Here is a 22128-nt window from a genome sequence, read left to right as displayed (position 1 = left end):
TCTCTTGAGGTTAATAGACAGGTATGTCAATGAGATAGTATATGTACAGGGTACCAGGGTTTTAATTAGGCATTTAATATTTGGCATCACAGACTCGTGTCTCATTTCTTTTCTCTTTTTTGTTCTTAACTAGAGAAATTAGGGCTCAAAGGATGAATTTATAGTTGACTGAAAACTATACCTTAGGCAGATTACTTATGAAAATCTTGTCACCTGTACAGAGAGCCTGTCAAAGCTTCTGGGCTTTGGCTTTCCACCATGCACTTGAAACTAATTATATTCAGCCTTTGAAAACCGTTTTTGAAAGTGAGGTACCCTGGACCTGAAGAGGCTAGTGAAACAACAGCAGACATAATCAGAATGGAGAAAAGTCTCAGCAGGATGGAACTGTAGACCTAAACTTAGTTAGGATACATGTAAACAAAATATTCAGTTAAAAATTAAGTTTATGCTTAGAATTAAGATTCTGGTGGGTGTGCATGTGTAAATAATTACCAAGGAAACTGGAAGCCTAGAGATGAGTTCAGTCAATTGCAGCATGCTTTGCATGGCCCAACAGATGCTAAACGAAAAGATATCTTAGCCAGTTGTGGTGGCGCACACCTTTAATCCCAGCACTCGGTAAGCAGATGTAGGAGGATCACCATGAGTTTTCAGAGAGCCTGAGACTACAGACAGAGTAAGTTCTAGGTCAGCCTGGGCTAGAATGAGACTCTACCTTGGGAAAAAAAAAAAAAAAAAAAAAAGGAAAAAAATGTGTGGAACCTGAGAGTATATTAGTTGTTTCTAAATAGTGTTCAGCACATGTGAAAGCATATGTGAAGGTGTAGGTTCAGACTAGACTCAACATGACACACACCAAAAAAATAAAAGAGGGGAAGAAAGTGGAACATTTCCTAAAAAATGTGCAAAATTCCAAGTAAAGTATGAGGGCAGGACAGGAAGCATCTGGTTGAAGTTGTTTAATCTGTTGTCTCCTGAGGAGCCAAGTCCCTTTGCTAGTGGTAATAGATAAGGCTTAGAGGGCCATCCATGAGAGCTACTACAAAAAGAATTCCTATCTGGGGAAGAAGATGTTATTAGACGTTTTTGCCAATGCACACGTGATGTACACGCACAAAAGTCTCCTATGGGTGCCTTAGACTTTGATGAAGTCCAGAACTGATCTGCTAACCCCACAGCTCTTACGAAAGGCTCACTGACAGCCACTCCCTGCCCAGGGCGTGACACCAAGAAAGGGGATCTGACTATCAATTTCCTGGCACAAAAACCAGCTACTACTTCTCTCTTCCTCCTGCTCAAGCAAGCCTAGCAGACGATGATGAGTTTCCGGGACCAGGCCTCCTGGCAGCCTCAGGTCTTGCCTGTCTGTGCTCTGCGTTATCGTCTCTTCCTGCGTGCCTCTGCCCGCCTTGACTTCTGCCCTGCCTTTCCTGAAATCAGTTTCCACTGTTTTCCTTAACATGTGCAATATTATTCCTCAACAAAGAAGAAAGAACTTTCCCAAATGACTCAAAAGAAAAGTGGGAAAGGGGACTGGAGAGATGGCTTAGTGGTTAAGGTGTTTGCCTGCAAATCCAAAGGACCCAGATTTGATTCCCAAGGACCCACATTAAGCCAGATGCACAAGGTGGCACATGCGTCTGAGGTTCACTGGCAGCAGCTGGAGGCCCTGGCATACCCATTCTCTCTCTCTCTCTCTGCCTCTCTCTTAAATAAATAGATTAATTAAATTAAAAGAAAAATGGAGTATAACATAACTAATAAAATAATAATGGCCAAAAAATAAGGGGAAAAGATGCGAGCATCAAAGTATAATCAGGAAATAGGCCTGGGCACAGTTTTTACCAACCAGATTCTTTCTGCAGATTAAAGGGTTTGAAAAAAGTTCATGTTAGCACAGTACAGAAAAAGCCACAGGCTGGATGTAGAAAGGGATTTGGTGATGCTTCCAAGGTTAAGATGTTTGTATCTATCCCAAGGATACCTCCTGAATCTCTCCTAGCTCAGCATGTTATAGAAACAGCTGTCGGATATGGAAGCATGGTCATTGAGAACAAACACATGTCGGCAGGCAAGCCAATTCCGTACAGAAGTGTCCTTGGAAGCTCATGGGAAAAATGAGATCCTCAAAATGACTCAAGTATCTGTAATTCATTCATCAACCAGTATTTATCGTGTACCCACAATGTGGAAGACAGTGCACTAGGGACTTGGGTTATTTCTGGACTAAATAAAACTCTCTCTCCTTCTAAGGACACAATCCTAATGAGTCAATGATGGACTGGCAAGATATTTTATTTTCAAACAGAGAGAGAGACAGAGAGCGAGAGAGACACAGAGAGAGAGAGTATGGGTGTGCCAGGGCCTCTAGCCATTTCAAAAGACCTCCAGATTCATGTGTCACTTTGCATCTGGCTTTACGTGGGTACTATGGAATCAAATACAGGTCATTAGATTTTGTAGGCAAGTGCCTTAACCTCTATGCCATCTCTGTAGCCCAGCATTTTATTCTTAACAAGTGTATGTGTTCATGTGTGGTTGCACTTGGATTATGCATATATATTTCTAGAAATATAAAAAATAACTTATGTATTTTACTTATTTATTGGGGAGAGGAAGGAGAATGCTATTTATGAACTTTTTGTACTATTTAATTTTTCATAACTACAAATGCAATTTATATCATATGTATATATCAGACTGGAGAGATGGCTTAGTGGTTAAGATGCTTACTGGAAAAGCCAAAGGACCCAGGTTCCATTCTCCAGTACTCATGCAAAGCCAGATGCACAAGGTGGTACATACTTCTGGAGTTCATTTGAATTGGTTAGAGGCCTTGGTGTGCCCCATTATCTCTCTCTCTCTCCTACTTTCTCTCTCTCTCTCATAAATGAATAAATAAAGCATTAAAAAATAGTACCTGGAGGTAACTAAGGTTCTTATCTCAAACAAAAAATAAAATTCTTTATTTGTAGGCATGCAGACTATGACAATTAGTGTTCCATGCTATTCAGGCTGTACAAATGGAAATTAGTGAGCATGATATATAGGCCACAAAGGCAGAGTCCTGAGGCGCGCCTGTGGGATCACAGTCTGGGCCATGGTAGATTTGTCCTCACATGATAATCAATGGGAAGGTGGCCTGGGCCTGCAGCAGAAGACTCTGGGGCCTTCCTGGGTCTGTCAGCCTTCAGTGAGTGGAGCCTCAGCTCTGCTGTCTGTGAAATGGGGACCTCAGAGTCTTGATATTTAGGTGTGGCCCACCACCAACATATTAGGAATCCATGGGGGCCAGTCAGGAAGGAGGATCCAAGGGGGACACCAGGCCTGTCTGCTACATCAGAACCAAGGTTCAGGTTCTGATCCAGCCATCCAGTCAGCTCTCTCAACCCCTCTGGGGACCCAGCCCCTAGCTCAGACCAGTCAGCTCTCTGAGGCTCACCTGAGTGTGAAGGTAAAGCCCACCACAGTAAGAGTGTATCTCAATCCTTAACTGGGTGCGCAGGCCCTTGCGTTGGTTTTCAGTCTCCCCTGAGCTCCCAGGGTCCTGTGCTGGTAAGCCTCCCCTTCTTTCGGCCAGCAGGGCTGACAAGTGCCAAGAAAGTAGGGCCAAGAGAAGGGAGACCAGACCCCTCCTCCTACACGGGCTCCCCCAGGGCAGCGCTCTCTGCACTCTCTCCTCTTTCCTCTCTAAGTCCTTTTCACGGTTCTTCCAGGCCCATGCTCACTTCCCACAGGGGCTCTCAGAGCACGTGGGTGTCTCCATGTCCCTTCCCTTGGTTCCATACTTCCCTGAATAAATGTGATGGTTTAATAATTATCCTTCTCAGTCTTGCTTCATCCAAATTCTTTGGTCAAAGGCAGATACAAACTCAGGGTATATAGTTTAGGGACTCTTCCTGAACTCCAAAAAATTCATCTCACTTCCCCAAGTCCTCATTTGTACAGCGGATAGTTGAAATCCTGCAGCTAGCCCATGTTCTTCAAGGAGCTCTCCCCAGCTATCCAGTCACGTTTTCTGATGCTGGGAAGAAATATCACCCATGTACTTTAATCTCTATTTTTATTTATTTATTAATTTATTTGAGAGAGAGAGAGAGAGAGAGAGAGGAAGAGGTAGAGAGCAAGAAGAAGAATGGGTGTGTCGGGGCCTCTAGCTACTGCAAACAAAACTCCAGATATCTGTACCACCTTGTACACCTGGCTTTACGTGGGTACTGGGAAATCGAACCTAGGTCCTTTGGCTTTGCAGGCAAGCGCCTTAACCACTAAGCCATCTCTCCAGCCCTAATATCTATTTTTGATTAGGCTTAACATTTTGTACCCATGCTACTTCAGTGTAGGGCCATAGACAATTCATAAAATGTAACTAAGAGATATTACCCACTTAAAGATTATAAATTGGTGAGGGAAAAGATGAGCATGATTAGTTGATGAAGGGGAATGCAATTGCATCCTTTCTATAAATTGGATTTCTAATTTGCCAAACGTGGAGCTCCACAGTGAGGGAGGCAGAAGCGGGCGGGGTCAAGGATGGGATTCTGTCTTCGGAGTGTCGTGGGCTCGTAAGAGCCTGTGAGGAGCTGAGCTGTCATGCTTGTATGTCTGCACTGCATGAGGCCGGCAGGCTGGGCCTGGAGACCCGTCCTGAGTGGAATATGTGACTCACACTCTCCTTGAACATAGGACTACCTCAGTCCTGGTCACAGTGGGTTCAGAACATGCCATATAAAGCCAGTAAGTATATCACAATCCAAACAGAAAGGGGGGACATGGCAGCCAGCGAGCCTCCTGGGAAAGATGAATGTCCTGGGGAAGGCCTCAGAGACTTGGTACTTGGGACACTCACTGCCATCTCTCTTCCCATTTGTTTCCAGCCTGATTGGAAGACTGAGTGTGTTTACAATTCTTCCACTGTCTTACCCAAGTGCCAGGCCAGGTGGGGAGAGCAATTTGTTCCTCGTCCAGGCGCTAGCCGCCTCTCCCTCGGAGTCCCTGCTTCCCAGCTGCCAGGCCCCCTTGATCCTGTCAGACTTTTCTGGTTCTATCATCAGGTCTGTCCCGGGCTCAGGCTGTGCTCATCAAGGACCAGCAAGCCTCACCATGTGTGTGTGCTTTGCTCAGAGTCCTTTCTTTCCTCACCATGATGTTATTTACTTTGCTGTGAAGAGTTGAGGTGCAGGTGAGGCCTTAGGTATCTGCCCTTATGTTCAGTTTGAGAACTGGGAGAAGACCTAGCTGGTTCTGGCTTCCATTTCTGGGCAGACATCTAAGTAAGGATGTGCGTCTGTCGAGTGACAGTCCTTCCTGGGGAAGGGTTCATGCTCCAAGAGTCAGCTCTGCGCAGCCAGCTGCTGCTTTGTTCGTTCCTCCTGAGGGCAGAGCCTCAAGTGTCAGTCTCCAAGCCCTGCTCCGTGCTTTCTGAGTTCTAAAATGTACCTTCTGGGCTGGAGAAATTGCTCAGTGGTTAAGGTGCTTTCTGTAAAGCCTAAGAACCCAGGTGTAATTCTCTAGTACCTATGTAAAGCCAGATGCACAGGTGACATGTGTCTGGATTTTGTTTGCAGTGGCCGGAGGCTCTGGTGGATCCATATTCTCTCTCTCTCTCTCTCTCTGTCTCACTAAAATAAATAAATGAAATACAAATAAGTTAAAATGTAACTTCCATGGACCCTCACTCTGACCTGTGTGTTGTCATCTACTCTAGTCCATTTCACAGGAATCGTGCAACTCCAGCCGGGCCTCTGCTTTCTGTGGACTCTCTGTCTCTTGCATGGCCTTTCTTTTCCTAAGACTGTCACCCTGCTGCGGCTGCTTGGTTAACCTCAAGGGTGCCTGGTGGCCTGCTGCCCCTGTTAGGCTGGGATCCACCCCACCCCGAGGTGGGTTCCATCTGTGTTCACTAATGGGGACAAGATTTGGTGGCACAGCTATGATAAATATTTATGAAAGGTTACGGCAACCTTGAACTCTCTTGTAGGGACAGATTTAACCTGAATTCCAACACCTGTGAGCATCATTGTCCTTTTCTGTCCTTTCCTTTCATTCTTTATCCCCTCCCTTCCTCTCTTCCCTTTTCCTTTCGGCCTTTTCATCTTCCCAGCCTCCTTCATTCTCTCCTTCCTATGATTATCCTCCTTTCTTCTTCTTCTTTTTTTTTTTTTTTTGGTTTATCGAGGTAGGGTCTCACTCTAACCCAGGCTGACCTGGAATGAAATTTCTTCTGTAGTCTCAGTGTAGCCTCGAACTCACAGTGATCCTCCTACCTCTGCCTCCCAAGTCCTGGTACTAAAGGCATGCACCACCATACCCGGCCCTCCTTTCTTCTCTATTTTTGTCTTGGCACTTGCCTGCAAAGTCAAAGCACCAAGGTTTGATTCCCCGGTACCCACATAGAGCCAGATATACAAGGTGACAGATGTGTCTGGAGTTCATTTGCAGTGGCTAGAGGTCGTGGCGTGTCTATTCCATCTGCTTCTTTCTCTCCTTTCTCTCAATTAAATAAATATTTTTTAATCAAGACTTGGTTGTGAAGCTTGCTTCCCAGAAAAGCTCCTAACAGACCCTGCCCAGAGAGTTTCCATAGTTTAGTGAGGCGTCCAGGGTTTCTCTGAGACCCTCTATTGACTCTCAGAGTCGAAGTGGTTTAGATTCCACATAAAATATGTGCTGTTTACCCAGGCTCTTCATGCTCTGCACACGGGTACAGTGCTTGAGGATCTTGTCAGTGACAAGCAAGTTAAATGAGTGAAGAGGACTTTACAAGTGTTTAAAAGCCAAGCATAGCACGTACTGCCCACTACTTAATTAAATAGACCTGCGCTTAGCTGAGTAGCTTGGTGATGGAATCTTCTAGGGCCACCCTCCTCCACCCTCCCCCTCTGGGAACAGTGTTCGGGATATTGGAAATTCCTTGATAGTGTGCCGGTGGCCAGTGTGTTAGCCCAGATCCAAGCGGTGAGAGGCCATGTGTATTACGGAGGTGGCTTCTGAGTGGCTAGTCAGTGCCATGCACCCCTTTAAGCCTTGTGACTTTCATTCTTTCCTAGGGTACATTAAAATCAAGTGAGCTAAGCCGGGCATGGTGGCGCATGCCTTTAATCCCAGCACTTGGAAGGCAGAGGTAGGAGGATTGCCATGAGTTCAAGGTTACCCTGAGACTACATAGTTAATTCCAGGTCAACTTGCACCAGAATGAGACCCTACCTCGAAAAACAAAAACAAAACAAACAAACAAAAAAAGTCAAGTGAGCTACTTCTCTTAAATGCTGTGACCAGAGTCAGTGTCCTGAGAGTGAGGGTTCATTTTGGACCAATCCTGTTTTTCTTTTTTTTAATTTAATTTTATATTACTTAATTTAATTTTATTTTATATTATTTATTTATCTGAGAGAGAGAGTCAAAAACAGAGAATAGGTGCTCCAGAGCCTCCAGCCACTGTAAACAAACTCCAGACACATGCACCACCTGGTGCATCTGGCTTACGTGGGTACGTGGGTACGGGGGAATTGAACCTTGGTCCTTAGGTTTTGTAGGCAAGTACCTTAACTGCTAAACCATCTCTCCAGCACTAATCCTGATTTTCTCTTGGAAGGGCTCAGTCTGCAAGGTCCAAGTAGGCACATACAGTGGACCCAGAAGATTGCCACAGTAATCAACCCTCTTAGCTCTTGAGTTAAGTATCATAGTCACTCTGCCTTTATTTCCTCATCACTTGAGATAATAATCACTCTAAAAGACTGATGTTCAAGCATATACATTCACATGGCCTTTCATTCTCAGAGATCTCGCTTCCTTGACATAAGCAGAGGATAAAACCTCCTTGACATAAGCAGAGGATAAAACCTCTGCAGAAGCAGCCACCATACAGGAAGATGCTCCCCTTTCTTCTTAATCCTTATCATACAATGTTTGCACTTCTGCAGTACTTGCCCGTTTGGTAGAGCAGTAACTAAGGCTCCTCTAAAAGCCATTCACTTGAGACTCACCGTGCATATTTGGCAGAAACCTACCTAGGCCAGACAGGCATACTACTGCCCTAGACAAGGCTGTACTCCTGCTATTGAAGGTGATAAGAAATTTGAAGACATTTCTATACAGAGGAACCAACTAGCCACAAGCATGTTTGTCCTATACGAAAGTAAGGCACAAGCTCACTAACCATTGGATGGGGGCAGGTTAGCTAAGATGTCTACCAACTAGAGGCAATGCAAGGATTCCATGTAGGTAGGATCCTTGGGAGGTAATTACAAAAAGTATGGTAACAAAATGGGGGAAGTGAGAAGGGGTGGGCCCAGCCAAGATTTGTTAATACATACCCAGAGCTAGGCTCATCTTCCCAAAGATGTCACAGTCTGAATGATTACCTCAAATGCCTTCTTCTGCCCGTCTCTCATCTGATAAAGGAATGAAGAAAATAGCATGGACACACACATACACTCTGTATCTTGGGTCACACTTCTTGTTTGAGGTAATAAGAAGGCCCATTTTGCTGTGGCACCTCTCCAGCCCCCTCTGCTGCTTGGATTCATATTCAAGCCAACTTTCTTTTTTCTTTTCTTTTCATATATTGTCACATAGGTTATAGTATTATATTTCCTTTCCCCTGGTTCAGTTTCTCTAAGGGCCCTGTGCACAGTAGGCTGTTGGTATTCACTGCAGGGTAATTAGAGCCTCTTTTACTTTCTGGGGAGAGAGCCATGCCTCAGGATATATCTACCCAACCTGAGGCTTTTACAATCTTTGCACCTCCACTTTACAACAATCCCTGAGCCTTGGCAGGAGTGTTAGCAGTTTGCTTTTAGTGTTGAGTTCTCTGTAGACTCTATATTTCTGTTACAATGTGTTTCAGTTCACTTCTATGTTTGTTGCTATTTCCCTGGAGGTGGTTGTCAGGCTAGCATTGGGAGCAGTACTCATCATCAGTGCTTCCTCTGCAGTTTCATCTGGACCCTGATGAATGGGGTAGAGGTGGCACATCTCATGGAGAGCACTCAGCTGTATTTTGTTGTTGAATTGATGGATCTTCTATCTCTCATCTGTGGAATAAAACAGATCCTCCAACCAATAGTGAGAGCAGCTTCTTCAAGTCAACATTCAGCTCTTAGCTACAAACGAATCTCATCATTGAAGCTTTATTTGTTGCTCCCCACCACTTTCAGCTGTAAGAAGTTGGGGGGGGGGGAAGTCTCCTGCCTTTAATTGTCCATTGAAACCATTCTTTTCTTTGCTGCTTCTCTCCTCACATGGTGTTATTGTCACTCCTTCCTCATGACGTCTGCAGCTCAGCTTTGTCACCTAGGACCTTACTCTTCCTATCGCTATGTCCGACCTGGGAATCAGGAAACTGCATTTGTGCCCTGGTGCTTCACTCACTAGATGATGAGTTTCTCGTGTGTAAGAGAGAGCTTCTAGGAGTAGCTATGTCAAGCTGAGGGGTGGGGTGGGCATACATATTCGTACATGCACATGTAGATTTGCATGCATGTGGAGATTAAAGGTCAATGTCAAGTGTCTTTTTCAATTGTCATCCACATTATTTTTTTTAATTATTCAATTATTTACACATGTGTGTGACAAGGTCTCTTGAAGCTGCAAGAGAATGCCCATCTGACTTGATAAGGATGGCTTGGGAATGGAACCCAGGCTGAAAAGCTTTACAAGCAAGTGTCTTTAAACACTGAGCAATCTCCTCAGCCCTTTCTGTCTTATTTTTGAGATAGGGTCTCTCACTGAACCTGGAGTTCACCAATATATCTAGACTGGCTAGCCTGTGAACCTTAGGAATCCTCCTTTTTCTACCTCCCCAGTGCTGGGATTATAGACATGTATGGCCCTGCCCAGTTGTGTGTGTGTGTTTCTTTTTACATGGGTACTGAGAAGTGAATGCAGGTCCTCATGCTTGCATGGTAAGTGCTTTATGGACTCAGTCATCTCCCCAGCCTCAAAGTGAGGTTTGATGGTTACCTGCTGGCTGAGCAGACACTTAGCATGGCACATGATTATTCTTGTCACTGGAGTTCAGTGAGTTTCACATGACTTTCTGTACTGTGTCTGGTCTGTATCTTATGGCTGAATTTGTGTATAGTTCCCCATTGGAGCTCCTCTGATAGTCTCCAAGCTCTATTGTTTGATCTTTCACCTGTGAAGTCATCATTGGAGCCCAGATTCTACTAAATTGCCATTCACTGTTGAGTGAGCCCAGTGGGTGTCAGCAAAACCTGTCCTCCTCTCTCTCCAGCTGCTGGCCCATCTTTTAGTTGCAGAAAGGAACTGCTCACTTTGCCCTTACTATGCAGAAAAAAGACCAGTAGAAGAGTTTGGAATGTTTCTAATGTCCCTGGTGCAAAAGAAGATAAAACTGATAGAAGAAAATTATGATTGCCTCTGAAAAGAATTAACTCCATTTCCTAAGGCGACACATCTTATAGGTTTTTTTTTAAACCCTATTTATGAAGATTTCATGGTTAAGTAGATCCAGATGATGAATGAAATTGTCATCCCTGATTGACACCTTGCTAAAATATTTATAAAGGCAGTTTTAATATTCTACCCTTGGGGCTGAAGAGATGGCACAGAAATTAAGGTGCTTGTCTGTGAAGCCTAAGGACACAGGTTTGATTCCTCAATTCCCACATAAAACAGATGCACAAGGTAGCACATGTGCCTGGAGTTCCTTTGCACTGGCTGGAGGATATGGCACACCTATTCTTTCTCCCTCTCTCTCTCTCTCCCTCCCCCCTCTCTCTCCCTTTTTCTCTGTCAGATAAATAAACATTTTAAATATTGTGTTCTTACAGCTGCATACTGCCACTAAGATATTGAGTCTATTACTAGTCAACAGGAGATTGCAATTGAGTTTTAAGAGCTCCTTGGACAAACTCCTGAGAAGTGTCACCAGAGATGTGGTCTGTATCTAGCGCTTCCCACAGATGGTACTCTTCAGGGATTTTAGTTAATGAATAAAGTGTCAGTTTTCCATGGTTAACTTTTGACACTAACAAAAGCTTTCCAAAGTCCCCTACTCTTTCATGGTTCAGGGAATAGTGAGGAAATAAATCTGGTAGCACATGGCATCCCTTATTCTTAATGAAGAGAGTAATTGGGCAGGTGGGCTCGGAGTTCACTTTACAAGGACTAGTGTATCTCTTGAAAAAGACAACTTTAACTCACCTTGGTAGCTTTAACGCTACATAAGTACCTTTCTCCATAACTCCCCACAAAGACAAAAGCAGCCAAAGTGTGCACAACAAGAAAGGGTGAATGATCACATTGAGCATTAAATACTCAACTGGGTCCCATAGACTTTCATTGTACTTTTTCCCTCACCTGTTGCAAAGTAACCTGTGTCCCCCTCATTAATTCATCTATACACATACATGTCACATTGGCTGCTCTTCCCCAGCTCTGGTGATCCAGACACAGCAATTTCCTCAAGAAATTTTTCAACCTACTTGTAGATGAAGCCCAACAGGCATGCAGTTACTTTCTACCCTCTGAGGTGCACACTGTGTGTGTATGTGTGGATTTCAGAGGTTCAGAGGTGGATTGATGATGGATTCTGTGGCAGGCAATGGAAGAACATGTTTCCCCTTAAGATATGCACTTATGTCAGCTCTGGAGGTGATGGCATTGAAGCTATGACCAGAAGAACTCAGCAATGTGATTCAAGTTTAAGGGGTAGAAAGCGAGGGGAAGGTTAGAAGCATAAAAATTACTTCAAAAGCTCAGGAACAATGGTGAGAGGTGAGGCGAGAGAGAGAGAGAGAGAGAGAGAGAGAGAGAGAGAGAGAGAGAGAGAGAGAGAGAGAGAGAGAGGGAGAGAGAAAGAGAGAAAGAGAGAGCAGTCATCTGGTTAAGAAACTGGGGCTGGGTAGATGGCTTAGCCATGAAGGTGCTTGCCTGCAAAGCCTAAGGACCCAGGTTCCATTCCCCAGTACCTACATAAAGCCAGATGCACAAGGTAGTGCATGTCTCTGGAGTTAATTTGCAGTGGCTGGACGTCCTGGTGTGCCCATTCTTTCTCTCTTTCTCTTTGTCTCTCAAATAAATAAGTAAATAAATAACTAAAATATAAATATATAACAATAAACTTATAAGCATGCTGAGGAGGACTGTTTTCTTAAGTGCTGAGGGAGTCTCTAAGGAAACTGCATTCAGAGAATGACATCGGATGTCACACTGGCTATGGAACAACATATGGATCAACATTTCCAGGTGAGGCAAGGGTGCAGCAGGACAGCCGTTAGAAGACTGTGGCCCTAGAGAAAAAAACGGTGCCAGGAAGAAAAGAGGAGGCAGAAAATGCAATCTCATTAGATTTGTCTCAATAGTCATTACATTGCATAGTAAAACAGAGTTTAACACAGTTGGCCAGGGATGGAGGTTTCAGCTCACTGGAGTGATAGGCATTGTGAAGGAAATAAAAATGGGCTTCAGCAAATCACTAAATGAGTCCCCATATCCCTGAGTGCTATGCAGTCCTTCTTTAACTCTCTCACTTTTTTTGGATTTTCAGTCAGGGGCTGTCCAGGTCTGCTGCTTCAGGCCTCTTGATGGGCCCCTCATGCATCCTGTGGCTATGAGATCATAAGCCATCACACCTGGGCCAACTGCTAACCCTCCTAGCCATTATCTGAACAACGAGCATCTCATTCCAGTGTTGTTAATGCATCAGTTTTTCTTCTGTTGGCCATTAGGGAGTGTTACTGTGACTTTTAGACTGTTCCTTATGGGCTAGGAAACCAGCACATTGGCCAGGAATGAGGCTTGAGTAATACAAATGGAAAAAATAAAATAAAAAGAATGCATAGAGGCCCACTTTCTTTTCTTTTCATCAATTAAATAATTTTTTTTTTAATATTCAGTATGTGGGCTATAGTGGTGGCTTAGCAGTTATGTTATTTGTCTATGAAGACTAAGGACCCAGGTTCAATTCTCCAGAACCAACATAAGCCAGATGCACATGTGTCTGGAGTTTGTATGCAGTAGCTAGAGGACCTGGCTCACCCATTCTTTCTCTTTCTCCCTCTCTCTCTCTCTGTCATAAATAAATAAAAATAAAATATTTTTTAAAATATATCCAGTGTGTGCTGGGAACTCTTATAAGTTCTGGAGAAACCCCAGTGAACAGAATGTGTGTCTGTGGGGATGAGGCCCGTTTTCAATTTCTATTCATGGCACCAGAGTGGTGAATTGTTGTGTGGGACAGAGAACACCAAGTGGCCAGCCTGTAAGAAATCCATTACAGTTTAGGTGATATGTTACAAGCAGGATAAATAAAAATGATCTAAAATATCAGACCAAACTCTCATTTTTCATCTCTGTTTCACACTCTCCTTTCTCGGTTCCAGACTAATCACAAGAAACCTCTTCTTCCGCTCACAATCGCACTGTGTACATTTCCCCAAGATCTGGTATTCACATGAACAACCTGGTTTATTTACACTTCAGCACCAAATTGGAAAGATGACATCATTCATTTACAGTCTTTATCCCATGACATGCCTCTCTCTGACACCTCATTTCGGCAGACACATTTAGGACCGCACGGAGCATCTTGTTTAACTTGTGCATTCTTTTATGGGATTCAGTTCAAAGGCAGGGGAGCTTTAGGGTTGCCATTGGTAAGAAAATCATCTCATAAAATCACAGGAGCTTCCCCAAAGGATAGGGACATTACGATGTTTACAATAGCACAAGTTATTATTTGTTCATTTAGTCTCCATAGCTCATTCTTGGGTGGGTCCCTTCCCTTCCAACCATTGCAGATCTCATAGCTCCCTTCAGACCCTCAGAATTCTGTTTGGAAGAAACATGTCCAGATTTATTAGTTCATGAGTTCAAAAGTACAGTCTCCTGTGACAACTGTGGAACTTTAAGTGTGAATGCTGAACTACAGAATTTCATGTCCAAGGGCAGGAGGTCTGAGGGGATGCGGGTCCACAGGGGCTTGGCTGCCCTGTTCTTTCTCATAGGCCTAACTTGTCCACTGGGCCTTAGGACCCATTAAGTGGACAAATGAAAACTGGCAATGTTATAGGCTGCCAAATGTGCCTGGAATTTTTTAAATTTAATTTTAAAATGGATCTTTCTCTATATTATCATTGTTTTTTAACATATACATACATCTTTTTTTACATTCACTCAGGGACCTTCCAAATAGTGTACATATTTTAAAAGATGGAGCAAAGAAATTGTGAAGAATTCTTTGGCAGGTAGAAGTGGGATGTAAGGTATTTCCAAAACTTAGAACCAAAGTATTAATGAAAAGGCTATTCCTACCTGTTCAGCTGCTTGCTTATTCTGCTAGCAACCAAACCAAGCAAAAGGCCTTGAGATTGAAAAAAACAGGAAGACCCAGAAACCTCCATGCCCTTTGTCAAGACAGTGACTCTTGGGACTGAAATCTATGCCTTGCTTTACTGACTGCCAAATTAGAGTTGTAATAATTCCTCCCAGGAAACTTTTGAGAATAGCACACTGGACATGAAAAATATTGTGAGAAGGCATGACTTTTGGTGCAGAATGCTGTTTATGATTATAGTCTTTTTTTTTATTTTTTAAAGTTTTTTTTTTTAAATTTTATTTATTTATTTGAGAGCGACAGACACAGAGAGAAAGACAGAGGGAGAGAGAGAGAGAGAATGGGCGCACCAGGGCTTCCAGCCTCTGCAAACGAATTCCAGACACGTGTGCCCCCTTGTGCATCTGGCTAACGTGGGACCTGGGGAACCGAGCCTCGAACCGGGGTCCTTAGGCTTCACAGGCAAGCGCTTAACCGCTAAGCCATCTCTCCAGCCCGATTATAGTCTTATTAATGTTGCATAATAAAAACTCTGACTGTTTGGGGTCCCTTGCCACAGGCCTTGACTTCTGGCTCCCTGAGAGTCCTGATGGCTTACTGTTATCTTGAACCACACATGGGACTGTTATGCCAACTCATACTATGTCCTCCTCTCTCTCAGTGACTTTCCCACTGCAGAATGACACAAACAGTATTTCCAGCATGACGGAGTCAGGACAGGCTACCCTTCATTCTTACAGTAACTCACTTTAGTAATGTGTGCTGGATGTCTCTGTCTGCAGGCACTGTGCTAGGGGAGAGACAGATGAGAGTGATAGCCTCATCATCTAAGAAGACATGTGTACCTCTGGCTTAAAAGCAGGCATAAGTGGGCTAGAGAGATGGCTTAGCATTTACGGCACTTACCAGCAAAGTCAAAGGACCCAGGTTTGATTCCCCTAGGATCCATTCCATAAAGCCAGATGCATAAAGTGGCCCATGTGTCTGGAGTTTGTTTGCAGTGGCTAGAGGCCCTGGGATGCCAATTCATTCTCTCTCTCTAAATAAATAATATATATGTAATAAATGTAGGCCTAAGCTCCTAGCTGGGCTGGGGTAGAACATGTGTTCAGCACATGGAAGACTCTAGATTCAATCCCCAGTACCACCACCTCAACAACAAAATGAAAAAACAACAACAAACAGGAAAGAAAAAGAGAGATAAGAAGGAAGGAAGGAAGGAAAAAAGAAAGGAAGAAAGAAAGAAAGGAAGGAAGGAAAAAAGAAAGAAAAGGAAAGGCTTAGTGAAAATGGTACAAGTTAGGCACATAGACATTAACTAAGATAAAGAGGCTTTGGGGAGGTGAGGGTAACACGCCAAGGAGAATGTCTCACAGCAGCGGCAATAGCAGTAATGGCACGTGATGGTTACTGGTCATTCTGTGCCAGTTGCTTGTTCCTCATAGCCATCCTCATGAGAGAAGACTGGTTAGTTCCATTTTAGAGGCGGGGACATCAAGGCTTCTGCAGAGTTTACCTGAAGGGAGTAGAAACCAGCGAAGAGTTGTATGGGAAGCAGCACTTGGACGCAAGCATTCCTGTCCCTAGATCCGCACCTTTTGGTTTTTCTAGTGTAGCTCATTTCTTTTCTTTTTCTTTCTTTCTTTTTTTTTGTGGTCTTTGGGCGTTTTTTCATGCCACTGTGGCCCTATTAAGTCAGTTTATCTCTGGTCTGTTTCCTACCCTACATAATAAAGCAATATAGTCTTATGGTCCTGGGATTTTACTGTGGTAACTAACTGTCTCAGAGACAAACATCAGCAAGGTGTAAACTTGAGAGGTCTTGCTTGAAAGCTTTTGCTCAATTCCCCTCCAAAAGCAATGTCAATTGAGGTGTCCATAGACAGCCCTTTGCCAGGAAGTTGCCACCGCAGCGAACCATCTCCATTAGTGTTTTTGCATTTGGTAGCTTTGGAGTGGACTTCTCAGCCTTGTTTTGTGAGACCATTGTCTGTGGCACCCTGTGTCTCTACTCAGCCCTCTTCCTTGCTCTGTCTGGGTGTGAGATGTGACTGTTGGCACCTTGTGATCATAAATTTAGTCTACATTTCTTGATAATGTAGAACAAAGCAAGGTAGGATATGTCTACCTCCCCCACTAAATCACATGGACTTGGACATATGTAGCAGGTGTATGCTGACTAGCATGTATAAATGTAACAGTCACTTCAAGATTGTGACAAAGCTTCTTTCACCAAAGGTAATGGTGTTTTTTTTTTTTTTTTTTTAAATTAAGTTTCAATTTGACTAGAAATAAAGAACTACTGGATTAAGACGACAGGGAGGCCTCTGGGTGCTGTCGTTGTGCCCCGTGTCTGCTGGACTTGCCCTTTATCTCCTGATAGAACCTTCCCTGGCTTTCCTTCTGTACAGACCCAGAACAGAATGAAGCTGATGGCGGACAGCTACGATGACGATCCCCACCGCCACCACCACCACCACCACCACCACCGGTCTCCCGGGAGGTCACAGCATTCCAACCACAGGCCCTCTCCGGACCAGGTCAGTTACGCTGCCACGTACCTCTAAGACCCCTCTCACCCTTCGGATATTTTAAGATAAAATAAATAATTCTCAAGAAATAATAAACAGCATCAAGTGATACATTCTTTTGAACTGAAACTAATAGCTTGGGTATTTATTTCCACCACTCAAGGAATCTAAATGTTTTTCTTTCTCTCTTCCTCTTTAAGGTTTTGTCTTTTCTTGTTTATGTTATATGTATTTTTTTCCTTTCCCTCCTTTCTTCTTTCATAGATAAGTAGTCTATTGCTGGCTCATATCTAATGACTGGTTACTGTGGAATGCCTTTTTTCCAAGTTTTAAAAGAAAGTGCTTTGTTTCAATAAGCTTGGCAACCTGAGACACCCTGAGCTTGCTAAGCACTCTCTGAGAAAATCCCTTAGTGATGCAAATTAATGGTGGGGTGAAGTACCAAAGAGAAATCCTTGTTGCTGGCCTTTGAGCCAGTGAAGTCAAGGAGTCTGGTTTATTTGCTTTGGACCCTATTTTCTCCCTCTACTAAGTAAAGTAAATGAAGACTTGACTTGACTAAGCCAGAAAAATGTCTGCAGGTTTCAGCTCTGTTCATATTCACTCACCAACTGCAATGACTATAATGGTTAGTATTCAAATGATTGAAGGTGTATATTATGCAAATTAGAAAATTAAAGGCTAATTGTCAGAATAATATGGTCAGTTTTAGCAGCTTCTCTGCCTTTACTGCATACTTTGTACTAATTTGAGCAGAATTTCGAAGGCCAGTGTGGCCTTAGGCAAGGCTTAGACCCTCTGGGTAAGTGTGGGTACCCTAGACATGGCAGGGACATGCTTGCTGGCACTACTGTGTGAGAGGAGGGCTTCCTGTGACTGGAGAACATGGTATTTGCCAGGCACGCTGAGACCCCAGCACTGCAGAGAGTGGCCTCCCAGGACACCTGTGCAGAAAGAGACCAGGTCACTGTTTGCAGAGCACTGGAATGGCTACTGAGTTTCTGACCTGGAAAATGGAGAGACTAATGCCATCATCCTGTATGGTGTGGGCTTTTTTTGTTCTTATTTGTTTCTAGTTCATTTATTCTGTTTTCCCCTCTGCCACCGCCCACCCACACCTGCCCACTGCAGCCCTGCTGTGTCCTGGGCTGCCCTGTGGTGTGCTGGCCTTTTGCTCCTTGGACTCTCCCCTTAGTGGGCTGACTTGAGACTTCACTTTGGCTCTTCAGAATGTCAGAATACCACCCTGGGTTTCCCTCTCCCCCAGAAACCTAGGGGCTGAGAGCTCTCCAGGGGTGGGGGAAGACCTGAGATCACCCAAGGATTGCCGAGACAACAAGATGGCCTGTCTCATTCCAGAGACATGCATTCTGACTTGTTCTGCTGGGATGGTCTCCATTTCAGTGGCACCATGAGAATTTGAGAAGGGTGGTTTTGATGGAATTCCATTTCATTCTCCCCGAGTTCCAAGCTAGCTGTGCGGGCTCAGAGGAACGGTGTCAGGGGCTGCTCCTTACAAAGCTACCGCGCTCCGCAGCCGGCACGTCAGGCTGGGCCATCTTGCTGCTCCGCCGGAGCACTTACTTCCCTGCGGGTTGCACAGGGCAGCAGCGGTTGGGCAGGGGCCAGGCTCTTCACGGACACTTCAGTGTCCTAGGACAGTGTCTGGCTCAGACCTGTCCGTGAGACCTTTGTCACTCCTTTGTCAATGCTGCAGTCAGCAAACACTGTAAGCAGCTCTTGGACATGGGGCAGGTAGCCGCACCTCTTCTCCTGGGAGAAACCCATCTCACAGAATGGGGCCACCTGGCAGGATTCCTGCTGCTAATGATTTGTTCTGTCAGCTAATTCCTGGACTGTAGATTGAATGCCAACCCCCATGCACAGACCAGGGGGCAAGACAGAGCCCTGCCTTCAGCAAGCTTGCTGTCTAGTCCCTAAGACAAGAATGCAGGTCCCTTAGTGTATAGTTCAATTCCTTCCTGGCCATGTCAATCAGAACAAGACAGACCAAAGGTAATCACAACTTAATTAGGGGATCACGACTTCAGAATTTAAGTCACAGTGGCGTTGATGGTGAAAGCAAAAAATGCTTTTGACCAGGAGGGGAAGTTTGTGGTTTCAAGTTGGCGTCACCAAAGCTGTCAGGCTCTATTGTTGTGGCCTTTGCATTAGCTGTGAGAGTAAAGCAAGGACCCTGTGTGAAGGTAGGTTAGCTTTAGCGAAGGGAGGCCCGGCTTGCCCTCTGGAGCCAGATGCCCTCTGGACTTTGGCTTCAAGATTTAGGAAAGGACACCCTCCCCTGCATTGCAAATGGAGATTTAGTGACCAATGACTTAGACATCAACACACGCATTCTTTGCAACTCAGTTGCCGAGTGTACAGTTACTCAAGGCTGCAGTCTTTCCCATGTGATTATTAACCCCACACTCGAGCGGGGCACCAGGTGTACTAAAACCTACGGCCTGGAACTACTTCTTGCAGCAGGAAATAATAGCCCCATATCAGCACGTGCCAGCATGAGTCTTCACAGTGGTTTGATTTACATGGGACTCCATTTAAATGTCCCCAGAGTACCAAATTAGCTAAGCTGACGTAAAGGAATTCCTCACTCCCTTCCTATGATGAGACTTCAAGCCCTGGCCCTCAGGGTTGACCAGCAACATCTTCTGGAAGAGAGGCCACAAAATGTTGTCACTGCCCTCTGAGCTTGATTAAAAGACCAGAACACATAAAAATGGGAAACTATGAAAAAGAATCATTTTGCTGTGTTTCCAGAGAAACTCATTTTTCCTTTGGAAATCCAAGTATTTATTACCAGACATTTAACAAAATTATATTCTTTTTCCATTTCTTTCCTTGTTCCTTTATCCTTGACTGTGATTTTGATTTCTCCTTGAGAGAAACTGGACCCACATCATTACAAGTCTAGACTCATATTCCTAAACTAACTTTTAGAACATTGGCCCCATGAGGGAAGTCATGAGGCAGAGATTCTGTAGGCACAAGATTTTGGGAAAGTGCTTCATACTTTCACTCTTATCTTCTAGCATCCTGGTACAATTAACAGATCAAAGAGTCTAAAAAAATATGAGAAAGAAAGCACTCCAATTTTATTTAATCCAGCATTTACCAAGCTCACTTGATCATGTACTTTTTTTTCTCTTCTAGTAGCATCTGTGCTTTGAGAAATAATGTTCTCAGAGTATCAGATGAAGCAAGAGGTACCCAGTTTAAAGCAAGAATGATCCTGTTCCCGAGAGGGGTTTTACATGAGCAGGTAGAGGCCTTAGGTCTTTTCTCCAGCGCCCCACATAGCCCAAGTTCAGAGTCATTTCCATTTATTTCCTGTAACACCTGAGAGTGAGTTATCTTGCCAAGAACCCAGTAGATCTGAACTAAAGAAGCCATTCATGATGAACACTCAGGAGACCAGGACAGCCATTAACACACAGCCCATCAGGGATTCAAGAGGGAGTGGGTGGATATGAGAGGGTAGTCAGAGAAGCTGGTGCAGTGTTGGGGCCAGTCTATCCCCTGCCTAAGAAAGGAACAGTCAATAGTTACAGGCCTTTAACCCCCAAGATGGCTACAGCCATCACATATGTTCAAGTAGAGCATTCCAAAAGCCCTTCAAACCTAGCAATAGTTACAAGGTATGCAAGAAATATTTCCTAAGACAGAACAAAGGCCAGAGTAAATGAAACATTAAGCACATCAGTGATTTTTATTTGGGGTTATGAAGATTTATATTGTTTTTAGTTTGGGGGAGGTATGGGCTCACTCTAGCTCAGACTGACCTGGAACTTACTCTGTAGTCTTAGGCTGGCCTCAAACTCACGAGGATCCTCCTACCTCTGCCTTCCCAGTGCTGTGATTCAAGGCATGTGCCACCATGCCTGGCTTGAAGATTAATTTTACAAAGCCAAGTGGACACTCAGCCTTCCCTCAATGTCCTCTGTACTGTCATCACTCCTCTTGTTATGTCTCTGCCTTGCCTTAAGGCAGAGCAGTGACACCAAGTCACCCTTTCCTGTTGTAGTCACCACTTAACTTTCATTGTCCCTAGACTAGTTTAGGAAGTTTCCATAGTTAGTGACGACAACTTCATGGCACAGTGAAGTCAGCCCTCAGGCCCAGCACTCCAGGCCAGCTCAGCCCCTTGTGACTAGCTCTAGGACTTTAATTTCTGCACTGGGTTTGGGGTGAGGATTCAGTTTTTAAGGGCTCCGATCTCACTGCCTTCTTACGGAGAAAGCCCCTGACGCTGATGCTAGTGTGCACGTGGGAGCTAAGTGGTTCAGAACATGAATATTTTGGACTTAGAAACTCCAAAGTAGATGGCTTCTTTTTTTAATTTTTATTTTATTTTTTTGAAGTAGAATCTTGCTGTAGCCCAGACTGACATAGAATTCCCTATGTAGTCTTAGGCTAGCCTTGAACTCAGAGCAGTCCTACCTCAGCCTCCTGAGTGCTGGGGAAAAGGCATGTGCCACCATGGCGGCTAGGTGGCTCCTTTTCAAGATGAGGGAAAAAACCTTCTGTCCAGTTTTTCCTTTTTTGACTGGATATACACACGTACAAGAACTGACATGCTAAGTGTATTTTGCCACAACTAATACAATTTCAGGTGCTTTCTAAAATGGAAATATTTGCTTTTACTCCAAGAAATCCTACTTCTAAAGAAGGGCTATAGATATAGTTTAGGAGTATGGAGATACAATGCTTACTGGAACAGCTTGTAGAAAAAAGTGGTTGAATTTTACACTGCTGTGCTTGGTTACATCTTGTGAAGCACATTCACACCTGCCTGGCTCCCTTAGTATGCATTCAATCAATGTTGAATGAACTGTCCCCATAGTACCTTTGGGAAGGAGGAAACAAAAAGTGGGAGTGCCCCGGGTTGCAGGTGAAGAGCTGCTATCCAGATAAGTAGCTAATGATATCAAAATGCAAAGTTTGAAAGTCAGCAGCCCCGGGTGGGTGCCGTGCCTTCGAGGGCTGCATGGGGGTGGCATGCCTCTCTGCTGTCACTACAGACGTAGCCGTGCGAGGGTGTGCTTTCTTGTTGCCTGATTAAGTCACACCTGCTTCTTCCAGAATGTAAGTGTGCTTCCTCCCTGCTGAACTGCAGTTCATTGTACCTCATTTTGAGTTAGAATGTCATCGTGTCAGTTTCTGTCTCCTTTCCATTTGTCCCAGCTTCTCTCACCCTTCTTTCCTCTGTTTGCAGCCTTTATTACCTTTCCTGGCCCACTTCATCTCTTCTCTTTTCCTCTTATCTGTTCT

General features: G+C 44.3%; 1 protein-coding gene across 14 annotated transcripts in view; it reads left to right on the top strand.

Annotated features, from left to right (window-relative positions):
• Window positions 1-22128, top strand: part of Erc2 (ELKS/RAB6-interacting/CAST family member 2) — a 1023973-nt gene that overhangs the window by 756513 nt on the left and 245332 nt on the right. For all 14 annotated transcript variants that reach the window (XM_045136003.1, XM_045136012.1, XM_045136010.1 and 11 more), the window contains one exon: window positions 16720-16848. In XM_045136003.1, coding sequence (XP_044991938.1) covers window positions 16720-16848 — 129 coding nt within the window. The remainder of the gene's footprint in view (window positions 1-16719; window positions 16849-22128) is intronic.

The sequence above is a fragment of the Jaculus jaculus genome, chromosome 16 (genome assembly GCF_020740685.1).
Source record: "Jaculus jaculus isolate mJacJac1 chromosome 16, mJacJac1.mat.Y.cur, whole genome shotgun sequence".
Lineage (NCBI taxonomy): Eukaryota > Metazoa > Chordata > Mammalia > Rodentia > Dipodidae > Jaculus > Jaculus jaculus.
This window is presented reverse-complemented; position numbering and strand designations above follow the sequence as displayed.